The sequence below is a fragment of the Sinohyriopsis cumingii genome, chromosome 19 (assembly GCF_028554795.1).
Source record: "Sinohyriopsis cumingii isolate HCF-2022 chromosome 19, ASM2855479v2, whole genome shotgun sequence".
In the NCBI taxonomy this organism is placed as follows: domain Eukaryota; kingdom Metazoa; phylum Mollusca; class Bivalvia; order Unionida; family Unionidae; genus Sinohyriopsis; species Sinohyriopsis cumingii.
Window position 1 is genome coordinate 16541825 of NC_142979.1, and position 27665 is coordinate 16569489.

A 27665-nucleotide genomic window follows, 5' to 3' on the forward strand; every position below is an offset into this window, starting at 1 on the left:
AGAAAAATAAAATGTCCAAAAAACAAAAATTTTTATTTACAAAATTTTATTTATTTATAAGCTTATCTTTGCCAGCATTTTCCTGAAGGCTTTCATCTTGAAAGATCCTACTGTAATTGTTTTGTTTATGCCTTATTTGATAATTTGCCAAAGCAATTAGAGTAGAATCCCATTACTTTCAGATTCCTTCATTTCTTCCTGTTTTCAGAAAACTATATGGAAAAAGAGGCTCTCTTACATTATGTAGCTAAGAGTTAATATGAAAATACAATACAGTTTTTCTAAAAGTTACCCTGTATACGCAGATAAATAAATTACAGACTTTCAAATTAGATGTACATAAAGATCGTGTATAGCAACATAGAGAAATTGTCAAAAAACTAAACTGTTTTTAGGCCTTTCAACTTTGTACTGTCTTTAGGCCTTTCAACTTTGTACTGTCTTTAGGCCTGTCAACTTTGTACTGTCTTTAGGCCTGTCAACTTTGTACTGTCTTTAGGCCTTTCAACTTTGTACTGTCTTTAGGCCTTTCAACTTTTAATCAGTTCAGCATGAATGAGATGGTTTTCCATGTGGAATTATTTAATGTTTTTAACAAATAACAATTTTACTAACAGCTTAAACCTCTGCCTACAACTTCATCAGTTATGAACTTGACTAAATTTGGTAGAAACTGTATGGGAAGATTTGTATGGTGCAATCAAAATATGAACTTTGACTAATATTTGAAAATCAGTATTGCATGTCATTATCAACATGGCACATTTAAGCTAGTGTCATGGTGAGGAGATAGGCTCCCAGTGCTCGTGCAGTAGGCAAAACCAGTTTTCCAGACCGTCTCAATGTCAGTAAGATCATTGCTGTTGTAAAATTGGGCATCTGTTGTTGATGTATGTACCACATGGTTATCCACACTAACACTGTCATTGTTACGATAATACCGCATCACAGCATCTGTACGAGCTGTTGATTGCATCTGTATGTTGCTGATGATGGCGGTTTTTGGATCGTGACACATTCTAGACTCATTAACTTTCACATTATAAGTTATGTCACCAAATACAAGTCCTGGAATGCGTGGTTTAACATAATGAAATGTGAAAATTATTTCTGATATACCAGTGGTTAAAAAGGAGTTACAGTTGGATGCAATGGTCAGTTTTTTTGGCGAGCTATCCAAAGTGTAGCATTCCTGTACTTTCAGTTTACCAGTGTTATCAGACTGCCAAATGACCAGCTTGCTTTTTGTGGCCTCGTCATATTGGAGTTTCAACATCACATCAGCATTTGCATCTCGAACATTGAAAATTGTCATGATCCTCATCCAGTTAGTGGAATCAGACGTACTGTAGTCAAACAGTGGATGACTGAAGTAGATGCTGACATTGGTGAAATACTTCTTATCATCATATTCTCCTTTCAAAACCATGTGAGGTACCTTGAAGTTGATCGAGCCATCGGGGTGTCTCTCAGATTGTGTAAACATAAATACAGCAATTGAGCCAGAAAAGATGACAATCAGACCCAACATTATGAAGACACGATAGGCTGTATGCAGTCGTGACTTGGTGTTCTTTTGACGTGCCTCACAAAGGCTCCTTTTATTGCAGTAATTAATCGAAGCAATAATGATACGAATGATGCATCCTAGAATCACAATTGAAGCCTTGACAAGCTGGAAGTAACTTATGGCTTCCTCTCGGCATGCTGCTATTATGACGCTCAAAACAATTTGAGGAACATCTTCGATCCAAACAATAATCGCAGAGCAGAGATCTGTGTCAATCCAAGGATTGCTTTTAAAGATTTCATATCCAAGATTGACGACTTCAAATACAAAGGTTACAGAGCCAACAACAGAGAAAACAAGTAGAGAAATTATTATTTCTTTTTCTGGTGGTCCAAAAACTAAACCCTCTTCAGTGGCAACAACATCTCGATAAAGTAACCAATCAGATATCAGGTCCAGACCATCAAGGCTGAAGATGAGAAGAAAAAGGAACACCTTGAACCAGGTCTTGTGTCTTGTCTTTCTCAAACACTCAGGATAGCAGTCATCCGTCTCAAGATATGCACAGGCATCTTCGGTAACTTTCATTGGCTCCACCTGCATTTGCATTACTTTATTTGTCTTCTGTTTGCCTGACCTCGGATTTGTTTCTTTTTGATGTTCTGTTTTTTTACCACTTGGACTATGACTCATTTTGCTGCTTGTTGATCTTTTTGGGTACCTCAGAGCTTGTCTGAAACAAATAGAATTTGAGTCTATTTCAAAAACATTGGTATTGTATGAACTGTCTCCATATGTGTATTGTCAGACTAAATTGAAATAAAAGTTTGAAAATTATTCTTTTTAATGTTGTCCAATAGATTTCTTTGTAACTAATGACAGTTTGAACAATATTTATAATGAAAATTTGCATCTGTAATGGGGGAGTAGTGTCCAAAAGTTTGAATATTTTCCACTGAGATTTTATGAAAGTAGCCATTTCTTAAACTTTTGTAAAAGTCAACTTCTTAAATGACTGTTTTCAGATTGATATTTCAGCGTAAAATATGGATTGTAAGCATAAGCTTTATATAATATTATGATAATAACAAATATTGTTATTTTGAGGTTAAAGTGTTTATCAGCCGATTGAAAATTGGTAGATCCTGGTTCATCAGTTAAATGGTCCAAAAAAGATTCTTCATCTGTGTATCAAGCAAACAAAATGATGAGCTGATAATCTGACCTTTAATCCGTCACAGTCCTTTATTTCAGGTGAAATTAGATTTTTTCAGGCAAAAATATAAATGACAAAATTGTAAAGGTTTTTGAATTTAGTATCTTAATTGAATTTGCCATGTTATTTGTAGTGAAGACAGCATTGAAGACTCTGGATCTTAAATCTGTACACTTTAATATTACAATTAAGTGTGAAAATTATTCGCAAAATATTTTCATATTTTTTTATTCCTATAGTTTCACATGTAAATTTACACGATCTCCTGTCATGCCATTGGATGCTTAATTGTGTGTTCCTACAGAAGTTACATTTTAAGCAAGAAGAAAGAGCACTCCTTAAGCTGTAACAAATTGATGGAAACTGAATTACCTTTAAGTCATGGAATTTATTTTTTGCTGAAGAAATTTAACTCGAAGTCATTCATATCTCCATGAAGTTATTTGCCCTGTACTATATTGCCAACAATTTTAAACTCCGGTGTGATGCATTTGTGGTCAGAGATACAGTAAAATAATTTACCAGATGTCAAAAATTTTAATTTTTTGGCGACACAGGGCATTTCAATCCTACTGCTTTATTGAATTGCCAATATTTGTATCATCAGATCATGAATACAATTGAAAATGATGTGAAGATGCTAAAGGGGGTTGGTGGTTGGGGTGGTGTTCAAAGGAGTGAGTTTAATCATCAAAGAATTGATTCCGAAGCAGTTCTGGTATTCAATAAAATGAAAAAAATCTTTTCCTGCATAATTATTTGATATAATTGTTTGATATTTTTTATCTTGTGGTACAAAAAATGTTACATTTTAACATGTGGTGCTGACACTCATTAAAATATCCTGTTTTTGGTGCCATACGATGAAATATATATAACTATAACAGAGTAAGAAAATATCCTCATTATATTTATTTTTGCTTATTGTTAGTGAAATTAATTCAAATATAATTTTTTCAAAAGTTTCTATAATTAAGTAATCAGCTTTTAATGCATATATTATATAACGCTGTTTGATTAGAGAAAGGATGGATAGAAAGAAGGCAGAAAGGATGGATATAAAGAAGGTAGAGAGGATAGATTGAAAGAAGGCGGAGAGGATAGATTGAAAGAAGGCAGAATCAGAATTGGGCAGATTGACAGTTATTGTAATCATCCAGTTAGGAAAACAATTCAAAAAATAAAATTTAAATCATAAGTTTCTTTTTCATTGCACACATTTATTTGCTTAATGTCTCAACATGAGGTTTATTTATTTCTGGATAAGTGAATAATAATTTCATCAGCAAATTGTAGGTTCAGAGGAAACTTAAGTGGTCAGTATGAGTTCAAAGGAAACTTCAGTGGTCAGTATGAGTTCAAAGGAAACTTCAGTGGTCAGTATGAGTTCAAAGGAATTTCAGTGGTCAGTATGAGCAATGGTCAGCATACTGTAATTACAGGCCTTTGAAATTTTATCAGTAGAGTATGAAAGCATTGGAATCTGTGAGAAAAACACATAGAAAAAAAAGATATGAAGTATAGAAAACACAGTAAAAGGAAATGCCCTATATTGGAAAATAAAGTATCAATACTTCAGTATGATGTATTGATACTGCATATCTCTGTGTAGTCATTTCTGGCATTTTTGAACAGTATTTGTAAAGTATACCTTAATTTTCAGACACATCAGTCTTTTGGTTTTAGACTTCATTTATACACAAAATATTTTAAGATTTTCACTAAGAAAACAAACTTATGTGCAAAAATTTGTAGAACAAAATAGGTAAGTAGATCTACTGTTCCCCCCCAAAATGGGTAAGTAGATCTACTGTTCCCCCCAAAATAGGTAAGTAGATCTACTGTTCCCCCCCCCCAAAAAAAAAAGGTATGAAAATTTACATAAATTACAGCATAGGCCAATGAAACATCCAAATATTGGAGAAAGGCAGTGTTTCCTGAAAACATGTCCTTTTCTTCACTTACTTATTGCCTGAGCTTTTTATGCATGTTTATTATATACCGTGGAAGAAAAGTAGTGTGGTAAGCTATTTTCTGTAGAGTGCAGATCAGACTGAAATTACTAGAGAGCTCCATCTAAATCTACTTGTAATGATTTTTCCAGTCATATTAAAATAGTCAGTATCCTTGATAGGAATTATAAATCTGAATGAAATGTCAACAAATATTTGCAACAAAAAAATATTCATTTAGCAAATTCCAGTGTAAATAAATCTAATGTTCTCTATCAGTGTAATACCTAAGATCCAAGGGGCAATAGACACTGTCCTCCGTGCTAGAGAGTGTAATACCTAAGATCCAAGGGGCAGTAGACACTGTCCTCCATGCTAGAGAGTGTAATACCTAAGATCCAAGGGGCAGTAGACACTGTCCTCCGTGCTAGAGAGTGTAATACCTAAGATCCAAGGGGCAGTAGACACTGTCCTCCGTGCTAGAGAGTGTAATACCTAAGATCCAAGGGGCAGTAGACACTGTCCTCCATGCTAGAGAGTGTAATACCTAAGATCCAAGGGGCAGTAGACACTGTCCTCTGTGCTAGAGAGTGTAATACCTAAGATCCAAGGGGTAGGGGACACTGTTCTCCGTGCTAGAAATTTGGGTGACTCACAGCATTTTAAGGGGACAAAGGAAAATAGCATTATATAATGCACTAGTAGCACTACAAAGATGAAATAAATGAAATAATCTTTTTTGCTTTGACAGTTTCTCCCCTTAACTTTGTTGTCAGCACTCTACTTTAACATTTTCATTGGACACCTACATTATTGCAAGAAACGCTTTATCATGTCCTGTAGTAACTCATGAAAACAAGAAAATATTTTAATATCTAGTTAACCTGAAATGAGCTGTACCATGGAATTTTCATTTCTGGATCGTACTGTTATTTAACTTAAATGTTCACTCATTTATCAGCATTTATTAAATCTTTCATTGACTGGCAGATTGTTGTGTATTTGCACAAATCTAGTCTCTTTTAACCTTAAAAACACCTTATACTAGCAGCCATCAAAGACTTTATATTGCAGCTTGGCTGACTAACACAAACCTTGAACGTTTTCATTGACAGATGCATTGTTTTCATTGATAGATACATTGATTTCATTGATAGATACATTGTTTTCATTGATAGATACTTTGTTTTCATTGATAGATACATTGTTTTCATTGATAGATACATTGTTTTCATTGATAGATACATTGATTTCATTGATATATACATTGTTTTCATTGATAGATACATTGTTTTTATTGATAGATACATTGATTTCATTGATAGATACTTTGTTTTAAAATGGACATTCTCTGCCATCTTTCATTTGTTATCATCTCATGTTACTGTGACCATTGCTAGCACCAGCATGAACATGGATGAACATTTATGAAAGAAAGGTTGCTTGTCTGTTTTTTGTTGTTTTTGTACCAAATGAAAAAACATGCCCAGGGGACACAGAGTCAGGATTTGGGGGACATGAGACAAAATAAACTGCAGTAAACCTGTGATCCCCCACTCACTGTGCAACACTGCTACATTATCAGTGTCATTTTCATTCCAGGATGATGTTTTTTCTGTAAACATTACTTTTGTTTTACTGAAATAGAAGCCATTTGTAAGTAAAACCAATCAGGTTTTAAAGAAGTAGGTTGTATGCCCTGTTTGGTGACCTTTTTTTAAAGTTAATATGTGATATTATCGTCACAGCTGTTTGAATACCATAAATATCTGTAAATTAAATTATTTTTCTACAGAGGAAGCATCATTTTATCTCACTATTTTTTTCCAGAGCCAATGCTTCAGGCATTTAACTGTCTGGTAATTAATGTATTTGAATTAGTTTCTTGGACATGTTCTGTTTGATATATATTTTCAGTCATTCTTTGTGTCATTTTAATGATGTACATCTATGTTAATGAATAAGGTACTGTGCTACTCTCTAAGCATCGACACCTTGTACTCCCTGAAAAAGTGTTAAATCTTTGATTTAGCTTGGCAGAGTACATATCCTTGCTATAATGCACTCTACCAAAATGTACCCCAAAAAATTCAGAATGTGTCCACGTTTTATACACCCACTGTAAGACAGAGTGTATTATGTTGTCCATTTGTGCATCTATCCATCTGTTCACTATTTCATTTCTGACGTTACCAATCTTGGTAAGTAGCTTGCATTTTGGGTAAGGAAGAAAATACATAAATTTTGGGATTATAGGTCAAGGTCACAGAGACTGAAATGAGGAAAACTATTTTCACACAATAACTTCACTTATATAGTAGATATCATTATAAATGGCTTGCTTAACTGCCACATATTATGACCAGACTTTGTGGCTGGTTTGTATTTGAGACCAGAAAGATATCAATTGATTTAGAAATCAATTGGTAAAATGGACAGTCGCAAGACTGAAAATAGAAAAATAGTTTCCACTAGATAATTAAGTTTCTGTCTTTATTACCGTGATGACATTTTATTGATGGCTTGCATTTGAGGAGCACTCTTCTTAATTCAAAATTCAAAAGTCAAAGGTCAAGGTCACAAATAGTAAAGAAGAGCCACTTCTCTGTAATATGCCTAGCTTTTTGGGCAACCATTTTGACTGGCTGTCGGATGAGGTAAGGAAGAGACAGATTTATTTGAAGGTCAAGGTCATAGTAGCTCAAACTAGGTATTGTTTCAGGGTCAACAGTGGCACATATTTGGATCATATTGTCGAAACTGCTGGCAGTTGATGTAGTGAAGAAACTTATTTTATGTTATGATATGCATTTCCTTTGTATACTGCTTCCAGTGCAAAGTTCAGAAGTAAAGAAGAATCAAACAGTTGTCACTTAGCAAGTTGTAGTAAGTAATGACAGGTAAATTTAAGGATACTGTAGTAAGTTAACATTGTAGCACTATTCAAATGATGCACAACAACTGTGTCAGTATTTGTACAAAAGTAAAGCTGAAAACAACTATAGGTTGCAATACCCAGACGTTACATGGTTTGAATTTATGATCCATGTCAACATTGTGGTGCCAGTCAATATCATGCCAACCAAAAAGAGTATAATAATACTATTTACTACCTGGCAGGTGTAAAATTTATGGTACTCTTGTTGGTCAAAACAAGTCCATGTGATACTGAAAAGCATATTAACAAAAAAATGCCCTGACAAAAATGTATCTGCTATAAATGGTCTTAATCAGATTGCATTCTTTCTGTTAAAAATGTACCCAGCCTATTTGATCACAATACACTATCATCAGATTGTACTCTTTTCTTCCTATATTTCTTTCATACCTTCCTTCATTTTTACCTTTTGTTTAAAAAACATGGGTGGGAAGGTGAAGTACTTACCATGAATTAGTTTGTCTTTCATGCAGAACAATTTATAATGTATAGAAGCTGGTTCCTGATGATTAGTTGCATCAGCGGATTGTGAATTAAATTGAAGTTTCAGATATCTTACCATAAACAGACATGTAGATCAGACATACTAAAGGATCATTCTAACAATTAGGCTGAAACAAGGTCTTGTAATTCCGTGTAAGTGTTTCTAACTCAACAAACCTTCCACTGATAATCTAGTTTCCTAATCCCTTAATTAGAAGTAATTCTTCAGGTAAACAAGGAAAGACAGGTATGGATTTCCTCTTGAGAAAAGGCAAACAGATTGTACACTTCTAATCCCTATTAGGGACCAGTCATTTAATGTTTAAGTGCAGGTCTGGGATTTTCTTTCCAACTAGGTTTTTTTTTTTAAATCACAAAATACTTTTTTACTCAACTAAAATGGTGGATATAATAATGGTGTTTTTTTTATATAAATCAGAGCAAGATAATTTTTGTCAAGCATTTTGGTGGTCAGAATTTTTTTCTCTAAAAATGGTAGGCCTTCTTGAAAGTTGAATGTTCTGCCCCATACTGACACTTATTTAAGGGAAAAGAACCATTGATCAAATTACTCTTAGAAAGCAACTGTTGGGGTTGAATACTGATAACAATAATCAATGACGCATGACTAAATACTAATTGCCCAGTTTCATCGGATATCATTAGTAATGTACTTTGGGAAATATGTAAATAAGACGTTTAGTGTGTTTAATCTGAAATTAGAAAAAAAGTGAGAAAGAGTGGTTTCTGTGATGTATATTCATGCTTCAGTGACTTTTTTGAAATTTTGTGTTATAAGTTCACTTATTGGATGCTGTTTATGATTCAGTCATGACACTTAATAATTGGATGCATCTCTGTTACCTCTTTTATACCCATGCAATAAAAGAAGGTAGCTGCAAGTTACATTTAATGCTTTACTAAAAATGACAATGATAACTTTTATTTAATATTTAAGGCCACAGGTCAATATAGAAATTGATGTTATTTAGTATTTAAGGCCAGCTGTGTGTATAATTCATGCTAGTTAGTATTGAAGGCCACTGGTCCATGTATAATTTACATTATTTAGTATTTAAGGCCTCTGGTCCATATGTAATTTACATTATTTAGTATTTAAGGCTACTTGTCCATATATAATTCATGCTAGTTAGTATTGAAGGCCACTGGTCCATATATAATTCATGCTAATCAGTATTTAAGGCCACTGGTCCATATATAATTCATGCTAATCAGTATTTAAGGCCTCTGATCCATATATAATTCATGCTAATCAGTATTTAAGGCCTCTGATCCATATATATCATGCTAATCAGTATTTAAGGCCTCTGGTCCATATATAATTCATGCTAATCAGTATTTAAGGCCTCTGGTCCATATACAGTTCATGCTAATCAGTATTTAAGGCCTCTGATACATATATAATTCATGCTAATCAGTATTTAAGGCCTCTGATCCATATATAATTCATGCTAATCAGTATTTAAGGCCACTGGTCCATATATAATTCATGCTAATCAGTATTTAAGGCCTCTGATCCATGTATAATGCATGCTAATCAGTATTTAAGGCCTCTGATCCATATATATCATGCTAATCAGTATTTAAGGCCTCTGATCCATATATATCATGCTAATGAGTATTTAAGGCCTCTGGTCCATATATAATTCATGCTAGTTAGTATTGAAGGCGACTGGTCCATATATAATTCATGCTAATCAGTATTTAAGGCCTCTGGTCCATATATAATTCATGCTAATCAGTATTTAAGGCCTCTGATCCATATATAATTCATGCTAATCAGTATTTAAGGCCTCTGATCCATATATAATTCATGCTAATTAGTATTTAAGGCCTCTGATTCATATATATCATGCTAATCAGTATTTAAGGCCTCTGGTTCATATATAATTCATGCTAATCAGTATTTAAGGCCACTGGTCCATATACAATTCATGCTAATCAGTATTTAAGGCCTGTGGTCCATATATAATTAATGCTTGTTAGTATTGGAGGCCACTGGTCCATATATAATTCATGCTAATCAGTATTTAAGGCCTCTGGTACATATATAATTAATTTTCTAGAGTATTTAGAGCCACCAGGTCATATACAATTCATGTTATGAACTATATCACACAAGAGTGCCTCAATACACAGTAGGGTGTTGAGTACTAAATTACATTCTGATGCTCTGAAATATTCTTTTGAGAGAGAGAGAGAGAGGGAGAGGGAGGGAGGGAGAGAGAGAGAGAGAGAGAGAGAGAGAGAGAGAGAGAGAGAGAGAGAGGGAGAGAGAGAGCATGTTAACATTAAGACTAGAGTTGAATTCAAGTTTCTTGAAATTGTTTTCTCATTTGGAAATTAAGTAAGATAAATATTAGCCTTTGTAAATAAATGTGATAAGACTGATAAAATGACGGAAGACATTTTGATCCTAATCTGACTATAATCTACATAGCATGACATGGCATCAGTATTTATATTTATGATGTGTCCATGCTATATGTAGTAGATCATAGTCTACTCAGAAGACAGTCTATATTACAGTAGAGGTGAGGTATTGTTATCATTTATTACAGTCTGGTTAAAGGGTACATTTTGGCTAAGTTACATGTTGGTATCTTTATGGTACATTTTGGCTAGGGTACATGTTTGTATATGTAGGGTACATTTTAGATACATGTTTGTATCTCTAGGGTACATTTTTGTTAGGGTACATATTTGTATCTCTAGGGTTTATTTTGGTTATGGTACATGTTTGTATCTCTAGGGTATATTTTGGCTAGGGTACATGTTTGTATCTCTAGGGTACATTTTGTTGAAAGCTTTATCTAAACAATAGGGTCTACTGAGCAAAATGGTAGACATATCCCTGTCTATTTTACCAAAGCAAACTACAGTATAACCCTACTATAGCACAATGATCATAGTTCACATAGTAAAACCCTACTATGGCACAATGGTCATGGTCCACAGACTGAAACCCTACTATATTGCACAATGATCATAGTCCACAGAGTGAAACCCTACTATATAGCACAATGATTATAGTCCACAGAGTGAAACCCTACTATAGCACAATGATCATAGTCCACAGAGTGAAACCCTACTATAACACAATGGTCATATTCCACAGAGTAAAACCCAACTATGGCACAATGGTCATGGTCCACGGAGTAAAACCCTACTATAACACAATGGTCATATTCCACAGAGTAAAACCCAACTATGGCACAATAGTCATGGTCCACAAAGCAAAACCCAACTATGGCACAATGGTCATGGTCCACAGAGTAAAACCCTACTATATCACAATGATCATATTCCACAGAGTAAAGCCCAACTATGGCACAATGGTCATGGTCCACAGTGAAACATGAAGCCCCCACTATAACACATTGATCATGTTTCAGAGTGAAACCCCACTATAGCACAATGATCATGTTTCACAGTGAAACCCACTATACCACAGTGATCATGTCTCACAGAGTGAAACCCCCTTTAGCACAATGATCATGTTTCAGAGCAAAACCCCAAAATAGCAACAAAAAATGGTCCACAGAGTGAAACATGAACCTCCACTATAACACAATGATCATAGTTCACCAAATGAAACTCCACTATAGCACATTAAACTTTGGTTCACACAGAGTGAAACCCTACTATAGCACAATAATCTTTGGTTCACACAGTAAAACCCCACTATAGCACAATAGTCATTTTCCACAGAGTGAAACCCCCTTTAGCACAGTGATCTTGTTTCAGAGCAAAACCCCACTATAGCAACAAAAAATGGTCCACAGAGTGAAAACCAATTACAGCACAATAGCCACGGTCCACAGAGTAAAACCCCACCAAAGGGATGAGTCTAATGGATGCTTGCATGGCAATTTGCAGGGATGAGTCAACTGGATGCATGCATGGCAATGTGCGGGAATGAGTACTGGATGCATGCATGGCAATGTGCAGAGATGAGTCTGCAGGATGCATGCATGAAAAGGTGACCACTCCGGTGGCCTAGTGGTTAGAGCATCCACCTCAGATGGGGGAGGTCGTGGGTTCAATCCCTTACCGAGTCATACCAAGGACTTACAAAATGGTACTGACAGCTGCCTCGCTTGGCGTTCAGCATTAAGAGATCAGTATTAGGACTTGTCAGCCTGGTGTCAGGATAATGTAACTGGGTGGGACATCATGCTCCATGTCTGCGGTATGATGCCACAGTGCTGGACATCACTATAAACTGCTACACTGGAGACATCATAGCAATATGACTGAATAATTGTTAAAGCTACATTAAGAATCCAATCACTCACACACACATGCATGAAAAGGTGCAGGAAGAGTTTACTGGGTGCATACTTGGCAATGTGCAGAAATGAGTCTAATGGATGCATGCATGATATGCAGGGATGAGTGAACTGGATGCATGCATGGCAATGTGCAGGATGAGTACTGGATGCATGCATGACAATGTGCAGGGATGAGTGAACTGGATGCATGCATGGCAATATTCAGGATGAGTACTAGATGCATGCATGACAGTGTGCAGGGATGAGTCTACTGGATGCATGCATGACAATGTCCAGGGATGAGTCTACTGGATGCATGCATGACAATGTGCAGGGATACGTCTACTGGATGCATGCATGACAATATGCAGGAATGAGTCTACTGGATGCTTGCATGACAATGTGCAGGAATGAGTCTACTGGATGCTTGCATGACAATGTCCAGGGATGAGTCTATTGGATGCATGCATGACAATGTCCAGGGATGAGTCTTCTGGATGCATGCATGACAATGTGCAGGAATGAGTACTGGATGCATGCATGGCAGTGTGCAGGGATAAGTGTACTGGATGCATGTATGACAATGTGCAGTGGTAAGTCTACTGGATGCATGCATGACAATGTGCAGGGATAAGTGTACTGGATGCATGCATGACAGTGTGCAGGGATGAGTCTACTGGATGCATGCATGACAGTGTGCAGGAATAAGTGTACTGGATGCATGCATGACAGTGTGCAGGGATGAGTCTACTGGATGCATGCATGACAATGTGCAGGGATAAGTGTACTGGATGCATGCATGGCAATGTCCAGGGATGAGTGAACTAGATGCATGCATGACAATGTGCAGGGATAAGTGTACTGGATGCATGCATGACAGTGTGCAGGAATGAGTCTACTGGATGCATGCATGACAATGTGCAGGAATGAGTCTACTGGATGCATGCATGACAATGTGCAGGAATGAGTCTACTGGATGCATACATGACAATGTGCAGGGATAAGTGTACTGGTTGCATGCATGGCAATGTGCAGGGATGAGTCTACTGGATGCATGCATGACAATGTGCAGGGATAAGTCTGCTGGATGCATGCATGGCAATGTGCGGGGATGAGTGTACTGGATGCATGCATGGCAATGTGTGGGGATGAGTGTACTGGATGTATGCATGGCAATGTGCAGGGATGAGTCTACTGGATGCATGCATGACAATGTGCAGGAATGAGTCTTCTGGATGCATGCATGACAATGTGCAAGGATAAGTGTACTGGATTTATGCATGGCAATGTGCGGGGATAAGTGTACTGGATGCATGCATGGCAATGTGCAGGGATGAGTCTACTGGATGCGTGCATGACAGTGTGCAGGAATGTTGTTGTTGTAGGATTTAACGCCATTTTTCAGCACACGATAGGCTCTACATGGCGGCCAGTATTAATGGTGGAGGAAGAACCCGGGAAAACCATGGAAATAACCACCGACCCTCGAGGAGCTACTGGCAAGCTTTCTCACATACCCACATTGTGCAGGAATGAGTCTTCTGGATGCATGCATGACAATGTGCAGGAATGAGTCTACTGGATGCTTGCATGACAATGTCCAGGGATGAGTCTACTGGATGCATGTATGACAATGAGCAGGAATGAGTCTACTGGATGCATGCATGGCAATGTGCAGGGATCCATGCATGGCAGTGTGCAGGAATGAGTCTATTGGATGCATGCATGGCAGAGTGCAGTAGCTAATATGACTCATTTTCTGATTTTACTGTTTTAGCTTAAGTATTGCTGGTTTGCCCTATAACATTCAGTAACTTGTGAACTATGTTTCTTGTCACATAATCATACATGTATCAAGAGAAAGGGTCACTGATGTTTAAAACAAGAAACTGTAACAAAGTTGGAGGAAATCCTTGAACTCAGGTATTATGATCCAAAATCTTCATTGGAAAAAATGTCTAAAAGTTCGTTTTAAGAGAAAGGTGTATGTCACATTCTGTGTTGTATAAAGATAGCACATGAAAAGGGAATGGAATAGTCATTATTCTTCCTCCAAATTTATTTGAAATAGAAGGTAATTAAATAAAATTACAAAGGAAAAAATTAAATCTCTTCCTTGAATCATTATGGCCTCACACAAAATCAAAAATTGTTGAGAGATTGAGAATTGTTGTAATTCTAAGACCACAAGTATAACTGTTCTCAGTTGCCTTTGATTTTCATTCTTTTAAAATAAAGCTAAATATTTCACAATGAATGAGCATTAGCAGTCTGATGACATATATTAGCGACACAAGATAAGCATGCAGCATCCTGTTGCAAGGAAAAACTATCACATTATTCGGACTACTATTCCTATAGTTGAGACTCTAACTTTTTGTAAGGAAGGAGTCCAGAACTTCAACTTTCAATATTCCATGGAGAGTATTGTTGCAGTAATAAAATATATTCTAATAGAATACAATATATCTTGCAGAAATTGTTGAATCAAATCTTTCGGGTTCTTCATATATCGGGTATACTGGTTGCCATGTAATGCCCATCAAGTGCTGAAAAAATGGTGTTGTACCCACAACAACATTATATCTGTACAAGCATTTTGCAGTCATTGTTACATCTTGATTTTCATTTGTTTCCAAACAACAACAAACATTTTCTTTGAGTTTTCACTTACCTTCAATTTGGATAGTTTGAAACAGTGAAGGGTTATCACTCCGTTGAAAGCCTTAAGGTGTTTTGAGTAAAGGTTCAAATTTCATAACACACAGCTCCTGGACACTGTACATTTCTATTTTTGATCCAGGACAGATATATGCTTGTTATATACCAGTGCATGAAGCTAAATCAGGTCATGTTGATCCCTATATCATTCGAGCTCCTTATCAGAAAATATCGACTAACCAAGGTAATTTATAATTATCAGGTTGACATTATTACAAAAAGTGTCTAAGCAGTAAATAAATTAAAAACGATGTCACTCCACTTCAGCCTATGAGGTCTATTCTCAGTTTAGAATATTGATAGACATACATTTGTATCCAAGTTTGATAATGACGTGCTAGGTTATTTCTGCAGAAGGAATATGTTGTTTTTTTTTACCAGCTTCCAAAAGGTTTCAAATAAACTTGTATAAAAATTAAGCTTGAATCTTTGTCTTTAACAAAATTAGGAGTGAAAATTTTAAGACTAAACTATTTCTTTTCATCTCTTTCTGTTTCCTTGGACTTTTTTTCAAGTGTGTATATTTTGTTTGAAATAAGTATAGGATTATGGGGATGTATATTTTGCTTGATGTAGGAATATGGGGAGGAGGAATACAAATTATAACAACAACAGCAGCAACAAAGACAACAACTTATTCGCAGAGTTCAAGAAGTGGAATTAATATAAATTAAAATATCTCTACTGTCAAAGCATATTATTACAAACTTTGGTATATCCAATATTTTTTCTGTGCCCTGCTGGATGTGTGTGTGTGTGTGTGTGTGTGTGTGTGTGTGTGTGTGTGTGTTTAATATCACTATAAAGCATCTCAGCACAATAGTGGCTATATTGTGCCAGCTAAAGGTAAATGTTTGAAAAATGTAAAAATAAATTTTAGAAAAACTTCAGGAAGATAAATCCTTTCAAATGATTCTAAAGATGAAGTACAAGAAGATACAGTATGCAATGTGAAAATATTAAAATTCTGAAAAAATGTATAAAATATAAATGATAAAGATAGCACATGTACAGTCCTTTGATGATATGGTCTCCCCATGTACAGTCCTTTGATGATATGGTCTCCCCATGTACAGTCCTTTGATGATATGGTCTCCCCATGTACAGTCCTTTGATGATATGGTCTCCCCATGTACAGTCCTTTGATGGTATGGTCTCCCCATGTACAGTCCTTTGATGATATGGTCTCCCCATGTACAGTCCTTTGATGATATGGTCTTCCCACATGAACAATATGCGGTACCCTCAAAGTGATGATCAAACAGTACAAAACATAAAACAACTCAACCCCAACCCCCCATTAATTACAGTACAGCTTCCATCATCAACCATTTGAAAACTGGGCATTAGTCCAGTTACTAATGCAATCCCATTGTAATTTGTAAAACATCATCTCTTCTGTTGTTTCAAAACTCTTTCAACTATGTTTTTTAATTTAAATTTTTGTGGGCAGCACTTGGAATTTTGGACATTGTACTGTATGTTCTTGATATAGTTCCCCATATCTATTAAGAAATGTAAGTCATTAAGTAAGGATTCAAAATGGGTTTTGATCTGACTTGTAAGGCATTTTATCTAGATCAGCTTTTTCATGGAAAGTCGGTTCCAGCTTTTTCAGTTTAATATTATTATTCTACTGTAGTTATATTTGTTACATGTGGTCTGGATGCTATCTCATGTCTTGTAATATTATTGTTCTACTGTAGTTTTATTTGTTACATGTGGTCTGGATGCTATCTCATGTCTTGTAATATTATTGTTCTGCTGTAGTTATATTTGTTACATGTGGTCTGGATGCTATCTCATGTCTTGTAATATTATTGTTCTACTGTAGTTATATTTGTTACATGCGGTCTGGATGCTATCTGTGTCTTGTAATATTATTGGGTCGTGTTTCAGAGGTGCTGTCAAGATAGAAGTTATGTATGTCAATGACCTTACATTGCCAAGTATGGTTGATCGATTGTAATCCCACCTTTTGAGGGTAGAAACTGTTGATTAAGTCACATACCAACAGCACTCTGATCTTTAAGATTTCCTATTGTAGTTCTATAGATATCTATATTGATTTAAATTTTGTCTGTACTTGAAAGCAAAAATGTTTTCACAACAGAAATGATCTATGGTTACAGTGTCAGATATTGATATGGAGTCCATGACTTAACATAGGTTACAGTAGTTATAACATGGTTATATACAGTGTCTTTATAGCACAGTTTAGCCAGTTGTTAAAACATTGTTATATACAGTGCCTTTATAACACAGTTCAGCCAATTGTTATTACATGGTTATTTGTAGTGTCTTTATAACATGGTTCAGCCAGTTGTTATAGCATGGGTGTCCACATTGTCTTAATAACACAGTTCAGCCATTTGTTATAGCATGGGTTATCTACATTGTCTTAATAACACAGTTCAGCCATTTGTTATAGCATGGGTTATCGACATTGTCTTAATAACACAGTTCAGCCATTTGTTATAGCATGGGTTATCTACATTGTCTTAATAACACAGTTCAGCCATTTGTTATATCATGGGTTATCTACATTGTCTTAATAACACAGTTCAGCCAGTTGTTATGTACCTTTGTAATCCTGGTTCAGTCCTTCATGTGTTGTTGTCTTTATCTAGTTTTAGGATGGCAATAAATCCTGCCATGTCTGGGAAGCACACTGCCCTCTTTTTGGCTGCCAAGTCATACATTTCCAGTGGTGTAAAACATGGTATCTAGTGACAATCTGCATGTGAATTGTGAGCATGAACTTAGCATTCTTTGAGCATCAACTTGGCATTTTTTGAGCATTTTTTTATTCCAGCATTGCAAATATTGTCTTCAGTGCACCCTGCCCTTTGTCTCTGGAAACACTTCATAAGGATGTATAATTCCATGTTTAGATCCTCTTTTTTATAGTTATGTCCAAGTCTGCTAGTTTCTTCTACATTAGAGACAGTTACATGTATTTGTTATTGCCTTTGCTAATAGGAGTACTCAGCTATTAGTGTACATAAAACTTCAGCAAATTTAGTCAGGAAAAAAAAACTACTTTAAAATTGTATTCATATTAAAGTTATGTAAAAACAAAAGAACCATCAGAAATAGTCTAATATAAAAATACACCTGCCTCTCCTGCCTCCCACCTCTAACCTCACGATCGACAAGAGTCTGTTGCAAAACTTGTCTTGAAAAAATTTCAAGTACAATCATTGATCAGGATGCATACCTTATGATGATGACTGCTCCAGTGGCCTTGTGGTTAGAGTGTCATCATAGGGTGTGAGAGGTTGTGGGTTCAAACCCTGGCCGAGTCATACCGCTCCATTGGCCTAGTGGTTAGAGCATCCACCTCGGATACCGGAGGTCATGGGTATGGGTTCAAACCCCGGTCGAGTCATACCCAAGACTTATTAAAATGGTACTAACAGCTGCCTCACTTGGCTCTCAGCATTAAGAGGTTAGTGTTAGGACTGGTTGGCCTGGTGTCAGGATAATGTGACTGGGTGGGACATCATGCTACATGTCTGTGGCATAATGCCCCAGTGCTAGACATCACAGTAAGCTGTCACACTGCAGACATCATAGCTATATGACTGAAATATCGTTAAAGCTACATTAAAAATCCAAATGACACACACACATCTTCTTCTGACAACCATGATAAGGTACTAAGTTTCACATCAGTCCACTGGAAACTATGTGTAGTTGCATTCACACAATCCTAACAGAGATAACAGCAATTTAAATATGCACATCTTCAGATGATGGTATAATGTATATTTAATTTAATTGTTTGTCTGTTAGTTTTAAATTTGTTTTTATTCCATTACATGTTATTGTAATGTAACATTGTTTTCTGGACATGACCTTGTCTAAAATTGAGTTGAATTCTGTTTGACCTGATTGACTTTTCTTGAGGTCATTGACAAAATTATTATTCAGGTTAACATTTTGATTGGGTTTTAGGGATTTCAAAGTGAATTTTATAGGGTATTGTGTTTTAATTAAACAAGGCTCATTAAATCATTGAAGAAGGTTATTTTCCATTAGGTAATGGTTGTTTTTAGAAAATGCTAATTTGTGACCTGAGGTCAAACAGAGAACTATATTATCCTGTGACTGTCAGAATTTTACCAGTTTTGCTTTAACATCTGGCATTTTAAGTTCTATTATGTTGTGTTGTGTCCAGTTTGTGTCCAGTTTGGGCTGAATTTAATTTTCTTCAAATTATTGAATTTAAGTGACTATTTTCTCAGGAAATACAAAAGTGCTCTGACAAAATTCTTGGATAAAGACATTCGCTGGAATTTATACTGAATTAATAATAATAATAATAATAATAATAATAATAATGCTTTATTTATAGAGGGTGACTCCTTAGTCAAGGACTATTCTCCCTTGAGGCCCTCTTAAGGAGAGTATAACAATGCACATTATATGAGATAGCAATAATTAGTGTTTATTTTAACATATTTAGTATTAAAATACTAAATTCCATTATCTATTAGAAACACATATCTATTAGAAACACATACATGCTCATGATATCTTTTCTTAAATACTCTTATATTTTCAGCAGATTTTACATGTAGTGGAAGCTTATTCCACAGAACTGTACCAGAGTATTGAAAACTCTTTTTAAATTGCTCTGTTCTTGGTTTTGGTATTAGAAGGTTTCCATGTGATATTGATCTCAACTGGTATTGTGCTGAAAAAGGCCTGAATAAGTCCTGAAGATTCTCTGGTGCAGTTCCATGTAGACATTTATATAAAAGAACTGCCTTGTGAAAATCTATCCTGTTGTATATTGTGAACCATTTGAGTTCTGTAAATAATGCTTTTGAGGGATGATCAACAGATGCATCTAAAATTACACGTGCTGCTCGTTTCTGAAGTTTATAAATCCTGTCAAGCTCAGATTTAGCACAGTTTCCCAATACATTAGAACAATAATCCATTGTTGGAAGAATATATGACTTGTAGTATAGATTGCAAGTTTCCATAGGTAAATATTTCTTGATTCTGCTGAGAAGGGCAATTTTGGATGACAGTGTTTTACAAAGCTTATCAATATGGTCATTCCATAATAAATTATTATCTACAGACACACCTACAAGCCTCTCATGTTTGACATTTTCTAATGGATGATTATTTATTGCAAGAGATAGTTTTGGGTTCTATGACTTGTGTAGCTTTTGTGATGTCCCCAAAATCATACATTTTGTTTTACCCTCATTAATTACCATCCTATTTTGTTGTGCCCAGTTTTGGACTCTAATAAGGTCTGAATTTAATCTCATTTGGATAACTTCAGTATGAGAACTAGATGTATACAAGGCTGCATCATCTGCAAACAAATCTGTGTTTGTGGATTCATTATTTAATGGTAGATCATTGATATAGATAAGGAAGAGGAGAGGGCCCAAAACTGAGCCTTGAGGGACTCCTGAATGAATAGTGCGAGTTTGAGAGCTAATATTGCCAATGCTTACTTGTTGAGACCTTTGGTTTAGGTATGATCTAAACCAGTTTAAAGAAGGATTGTCACACCTGTAACAGTTCAACTTTAGCAGCAGAATTTCATGATCAACAAGATCAAAGGCTTTCTTGAAGTCAAGGAAAACAGTCCCAGTCATATGTCCATTTTCCATTTCCTTCAGCCAAAGATCAATTAATTTGGTAAGTTCTGTTTGGCATGAGTGATACTTTCTAAATCCTGATTGCGCTTTATGAAATAGAGAGTATGTTTCGAAAAATTTATAGACCTGAATGGCTACATGCTTTTCATATAGTTTTGACAGTACTGGTAGAATTGATATTGGTCTGTAATTTCCTGGATCCTCCTTTTCTTCTTTCTTAAAGATAGGTGTAACCTTTGCACATTTCAGTGTTTCTGGAAAATTACCACTCATTATACTTAAATTTATGATATGCGTTAGTGACTTTGTTATTACTGGTGCAGCAATTTTAAGAATTCATGGACCAATACCATCCAATCCAGAGGAATAATGTTAACCTTAATTAGCATATCAAAAACATCAGCTTCACTAACATTAGCTATTGTAAAATAATTAGCTCTTATAAATAATAGAAGAGCATCAAGTTCAATTGGGATGTTAGTCTGGTTCTGAATACTGTTACTGGAGATGCTTATGAAGAAATTGTTGAACATTTCCACAATGTCTTGTACAGATGTTGCTATATCATCATTTTGCTTAAGTCTAGGGGGAAGACAACTGTTCTTGGGTGGGTTCAGCTCTTTTAGATGCTTCCACAATGTTTTGGTACTCTTACTTTCATTAATAGCCTGTTTATAGTAGTTCTCTTTTGCCTTATCTATCAGGTTCTTAGTTTTATTTCTCCACTTTCTATAGCTTTTCATGTCTTTTTTCTTGTGGAAATTATCTCTTAGGTGCCTAGCCTCATTGATCTCAGGGGTAATCCACTTGGGTGTAATTTGGTGTTTAACCCTTTTTGTTTTAATTGGGGCATGCTTGTCTAAGGCTGCATTGAACATCTGATACCATTTGTCCAAGGCAGTGTTGACATCAGCTATATTGCAGACTGATCGGAAAGGTTTGCAAACTAAATCATTTAAGAACATTTCCTCATCAAACTGTTTGAAGTCCCAGTATTGTATTTCAATGTGTTGGCCATTTTTAGATGATTTCGGAACATGTCTAGTTATACAGACTGGGTAGTGGTTACTCAGTGCATACACTGGCACCTTAATTTCACTTATGTTTTCAGGTTTATTAGTATAGACATGATCAATGATAGTAGCACTTTTATCCGTTACTCTAGTTGGGGTGTTAATTGAGTAAAGTTGTAAGTTTCAAAGCTACTTATCCATGTTAATGGTGGAGTTTTCATGTAGTCAATGTTAAAATCACCTAATATGATAATTTCTAAATCTTCCTTTAGTAATGCTTTTTGAATCTGAACCACAAATCTATCAATCCAATCAGCTGTGGAACTGGGTGGCCTGTAAACTGAACATAAGAGTATTGGCTTTGATTGGGCAAGGGTTACTTTGATCCAGATACTCTCTACCCCAATAGTCTCTAAATCAACTCGTCTGATATAACTAATGGAACTGTCTACATAGAGAAGAATACCCTCACCCCCCCATGGATTCTCTATCTTTTCTTTTAAAGTTGAACCCTGTATTTGGAGAGCCAAATCATCAGTATCATCGGAAAGAAAGGTTTCACATAGACCTAAAATATTGACTGATCTAGTTTGCTGTAATATTAACTTTATCTCCTTCAGTTTAGGGAGGATGTGTTGAATATTTAGGTTGATTACTTGCAGACCTCTTTTGAGGTGCCCAAAGACATGAAAATTTTGATCAGAGGATTGATTTTCAGACAAGGCAGTATGCAATGTATTGTTTTTAGACTTGACAGATCTCTTTACATTGCCTTGATTATTTACATAAACATATGAAGAAGATAACATACAAGATCCATCTGTTGTACCATGACCACATGTAGTGGATATTTGAGAATGTTCAATATGAGACTGATTTACATACATACAAGAAGACATTGACATATTAGACACTTGGAGGGCCTCAGAGGGAGAAGTAACTTGAACAGTATCACATAGTTGTTTACAAGTTAACAAGTTGCACTTTGTACACAAATCAGATAGTGCCTGAAACCTGTTTATAGAATTATAATTATTACATTGACGAGTATACACATATTCTAATGCATTTTGTTGCTGGATATGTGTTGCGTAGACCTGTACATCATAGCCTTCTACCTATTGGCATGTGCACAACTTTTGCTTATGTCCTAGTTCGTTACAAAGATGGCAATGAATCTGTTTTCCATGCAGACACCGCTGTGTTACATGACCGTGCTCTCCACAATACAAGCAGTTGTCTGACTCATGCCTAACCCCTTTTATAAGTCTTATGTACTGGTCTATATTCCTAAGGAGCATGGTAGTACCTCTGTTGGACAAGTGGATTTGGTCTCGCTGGTATAACTGTTGGTTCACTCGATTGTCTTTGAAGAAGAATTCAAACCTGGAATAATATTTCTGTGTTTCAACAAGAGACTGTTGACACATCAGCTCTTTGCTGACTATAACAGACATCACTGCATTCAAATTTTGATCTCATTGGGACTTGAACTCAGTTTCATTCAGGACTTTTTATTACTAGGACTTGTGTTTTTAATGCTCAGATCATTTTTGGATTTATTTTGCAATACCATAAGTTCTTTTTTTTCTCATTTTTCACTCTGTATTCTAGGGAAATAAATTATTTGCTAAATTTTACAAAGCATGTTGTCTTCGGTCTTTTCTGGTACTTATTTTAAGAGCATAGACTCGTAACACTGGACTATCAGACTAGAATCTGTTGTAATATGTCCAGCTCCAAGTCAAAAAGGGAAATAACTGTTGAAAAAAAAATCATGAGACCACTTTGATTAGCTGATTTGCACATATTTACCATAATATGTCTGAAGTTTCACAGTGATCACAAAAAGAATTGCTCAGCAATTGTGGGTATGAGAGCAAGCTTGCCATGGATCTGGGTTTTCCCAGATTCTTCCTCTCCATTTCTAATGGCTGCCATGTCTAGCCTATCATGCTCTGAAAAATAGCATTAAGCTAAAACCAACAAGAGTAGTTTCCTATGGGTCAGTGGTTCTTACCAGGGTTTTTCCAGGTTCTTCCTTCACCAGTTATACTGGCTGCCATGTATAGCCCATCTTGCATGGAGAAATGGTATTAAACACAAAACAATGATAGCATTAACATATTTTAAATAGAACAATCTTTGATAATTTTTCCATCAGTGGTGGTTTATTGGTTTTAGTGCCAGACTCAAGACTAAGAGAATGCAGGTTTGAATTCTACCATTGAACCAGCCTGACTCGGATACCATGGTGTGTCCTTGGTCAAGAAACTTTACTCTTACTCAAAGTGCCTTGACACTAAATAAAACACCAAACCACCAAAACTTCTTCAATGCCTCTCGACAGAATTTGACAGATTTGTAAAGCATTCTAGCCTTAAGGCCATTGATAAGTTTGTGCAATTGATACTGATGAAGCATCAGAATGACTACATCTGCCAGCTACTCCCGTATTATTTTTCCGAGAGATGCAGCTAGTACGTAGTTTTCCCAATCATCCAGAGTTGAATTCATTTACAGAAATTACCAGTATTTTCCAGAATCATGAAACTTCCTTTGCGGGCAATTTATTTAGAAAATTAATGAAAAAGTAAACTAAAATCTAATAATTTGCATCAACTAAAGGAGACTCAAATTCAGTACTCTGTGGTTGCCCATTGTTTAATGCCCATGGCCACTTGAACACATTATCTCAACTTTTGCCTCCTTCTTAAGATAACAGTCACGTGCATTCTCAGAAATTGTGAGCACATGTATATGAACTATAGGGAAATGTGGGAAATCTATTGAATAGAATTTCATTTTGTTTTTAATAATTGCTCTTTTGATGATCTAGGAAATTTTATCCTTTGCGTAAAATTTGATTGAACATATTAGCTTATGAATGTCAGCAACCTGCCATATTATCAGCTCCAGGTGAGTCAAAACAAATACATGTTATTGTTTTTTTCTGCTTATGAACTGCAGTTAATTAACTGTACAAAAATGTTCATACAAACCATATGTACTCACTTATAGGTCAAGTCTGACTGCAGACATCCTGATCTGTAATAGCATAATACACCTGGATATCAGGGTCTGTCTTGTTTGTTCTATTGTTTACTCCTTACAAACTGCACAGACCCAGATCTGCCAGCATATTATGCAATGGCAGATCTGGGTCTGTCAAGTTTGAAGTTAGACTCATCTTATAAGTGAGGTTATACAGTATTATATCCATCTGTAAGAGGTCATGAAGTCATAGGCCTACATGCACATTGTCCAAGTCCTTATATCCATCTGTAAGAGGTCATGAAGTCGTAGGCCTACATGCACATTGTCCATGTCCTTATATCCATCTGTAAGAGGTCATGAAGTCGTAGGCCTACATGCACATTGTCCAAGTCCTTATATCCATCTGTAAGAGGTCATGAAGTCATAGGCCTACATGCACATTGTCCAAGTCCTTATATCCATCTGTAAGAGGTCATGAAGTCATAGGCCTACATGCACATTGTCCATGTCCTTATATCCATCTGTAAGAGGTCATGAAGTCATAGGCCTACATGCACATTGTCCATGTCCTTATATCCATCTGTAAGAGGTCATGAAGTCATAGGCCTACATGCACATTGTCCATGTCCTTATATCCATCTGTAAGAGGTCAAGTCGTAGGCCTACATGCACATTGTCCATGTCCTTATATCCATCTGTAAGAGGTCATAAAGTCATAGGCCTACATGCACATTGTCCATGTCCTTATATCCATCTGTAAGAGGTCATGAAGTCATAGGCCTACATGCACATTGTCCATGTCCTTATATCCATCTGTAAGAGGTCATGAAGTCATAGGCCTACATGCACATTGTCCATGTCCTTATATCCATCTGTAAGAGGTCATGAAGTCGTAGGCCTACATGCACATTGTCCATGTCCTTATATCCATCTGTAAGAGGTCATGAAGTCATAGGCCTACATGCACATTGTCCATGTCCTTATATCCATCTGTAAGAGGTCATGAAGTCATAGGCCTACATGCACATTGTCCATGTCCTTATATCCATCTGTAAGAGGTCATGAAGTCATAGGCCTACATGCACATTGTCCATGTCCTTATATCCATCTGTAAGAGGTCATGAAGTCGTAGGCCTACATGCACATTGTCCATGTCCTTATATCCATCTGTAAGAGGTCATGAAGTCGTAGGCCTACATGCACATTGTCCAAGTCCTTATATCCATCTGTAAGAGGTCATAAAGTCGTAGGCCTACATGCACATTGTCCATGTCCTTATATCCATCTGTAAGAGGTCATGAAGTCATAGGCCTACATGCACATTGTCCATGTCCTTATATCCATCTGTAAGAGGTCATGAAGTCATAGGCCTACATGCACATTGTCCATGTCCTTATATCCATCTGTAAGAGGTCATGAAGTCATAGGCCTACATGCACATTGTCCATGTCCTTATATCCATCTGTAAGAGGTCATGAAGTCATAGGCCTACATGCACATTGTCCATGTCCTTATATCCATCTGTAAGAGGTCATGAAGTCGTAGGCCTACATGCACATTGTCCAAGTCCTTATATCCATCTGTAAGAGGTCATGAAGTCATAGGCCTACATGCACATTGTCCAAGTCCTTATATCCATCTGTAAGAGGTCATGAAGTCGTAGGCCTACATGCACATTGTCCAAGTCCTTATATCCATCTGTAAGAGGTCATAAAGTCGTAGGCCTACATGCACATTGTCCATGTCCTTATATCCATCTGTAAGAGGTCATGAAGTCATAGGCCTACATGCACATTGTCCATGTCCTTATATCCATCTGTAAGAGGTCATGAAGTCATAGGCCTACATGCACATTGTCCATGTCCTTATATCCATCTGTAAGAGGTCATGAAGTCATAGGCCTACATGCACATTGTCCATGTCCTTATATCCATCTGTAAGAGGTCATGAAGTCATAGGCCTACATGCACATTGTCCATGTCCTTATATCCATCTGTAAGAGGTCATGAAGTCATAGGCCTACATGCACATTGTCCATGTCCTTATATCCATCTGTAAGAGGTCATGAAGTCATAGGCCTACATGCACATTGTCCATGTCCTTATATCCATCTGTAAGAGGTCATGAAGTCATAGGCCTACATGCACATTGTCCATGTCCTTATATCCATCTGTAAGAGGTCATGAAGTCATAGGCCTACATGCACATTGTCCATGTCCTTATATCCATCTGTAAGAGGTCATGAAGTCGTAGGCCTACATGCACATTGTCCAAGTCCTTATATCCATCTGTAAGAGGTCATGAAGTCATAGGCCTACATGCACATTGTCCATGTCCTTATATCCATCTGTAAGAGGTCAAGTCGTAGGCCTACATGCACATTGTCCATGTCCTTATATCCATCTGTAAGAGGTCAAGTCGTAGGCCTACATGCACATTGTCCAAGTCCTTATATCCATCTGTAAGAGGTCATAAAGTCGTAGGCCTACATGCACATTGTCCATGTCCTTATATCCATCTGTAAGAGGTCATAAAGTCATAGGCCTACATGCACATTGTCCATGTCCTTATATCCATCTGTAAGAGGTCATGAAGTCATAGGCCTACATGCACATTGTCCATGTCCTTATATCCATCTGTAAGAGGTCATGAAGTCGTAGGCCTACATGCACATTGTCCATGTCCTTATATCCATCTGTAAGAGGTCATGAAGTCATAGGCCTACATGCACATTGTCCAAGTCCTTATATCCATCTCTAAGAGGTCATGAAGTCGTAGGCCTACATGCACATTGTCCATGTCCTTATATCCATCTGTAAGAGGTCATAAAGTCATAGGCCTACATGCACATTGTCCAAGTCCTTATATCCATCTGTAAGAGGTCATGAAGTCGTAGGCCTACATGCA

General features: G+C 36.4%; 1 protein-coding gene across 1 annotated transcript; it reads right to left on the reverse strand.

The window, feature by feature from the left end:
• Window positions 1-325: 325 nt before the first annotated feature.
• Window positions 326-15219, reverse strand: LOC149775194 (uncharacterized). The gene is made up of 2 exons (XM_089944237.1): window positions 15069-15219; window positions 326-2243 (listed from the first exon to the last, which is right to left on the reverse strand). The coding sequence occupies exon 2, from the start codon at window positions 2201-2203 to the stop codon at window positions 752-754; it is 1452 nt and encodes a 483-aa protein (XP_089800363.1). The 5' UTR covers window positions 2204-2243; window positions 15069-15219; the 3' UTR covers window positions 326-751.
• Window positions 15220-27665: the final 12446 nt, after the last annotated feature.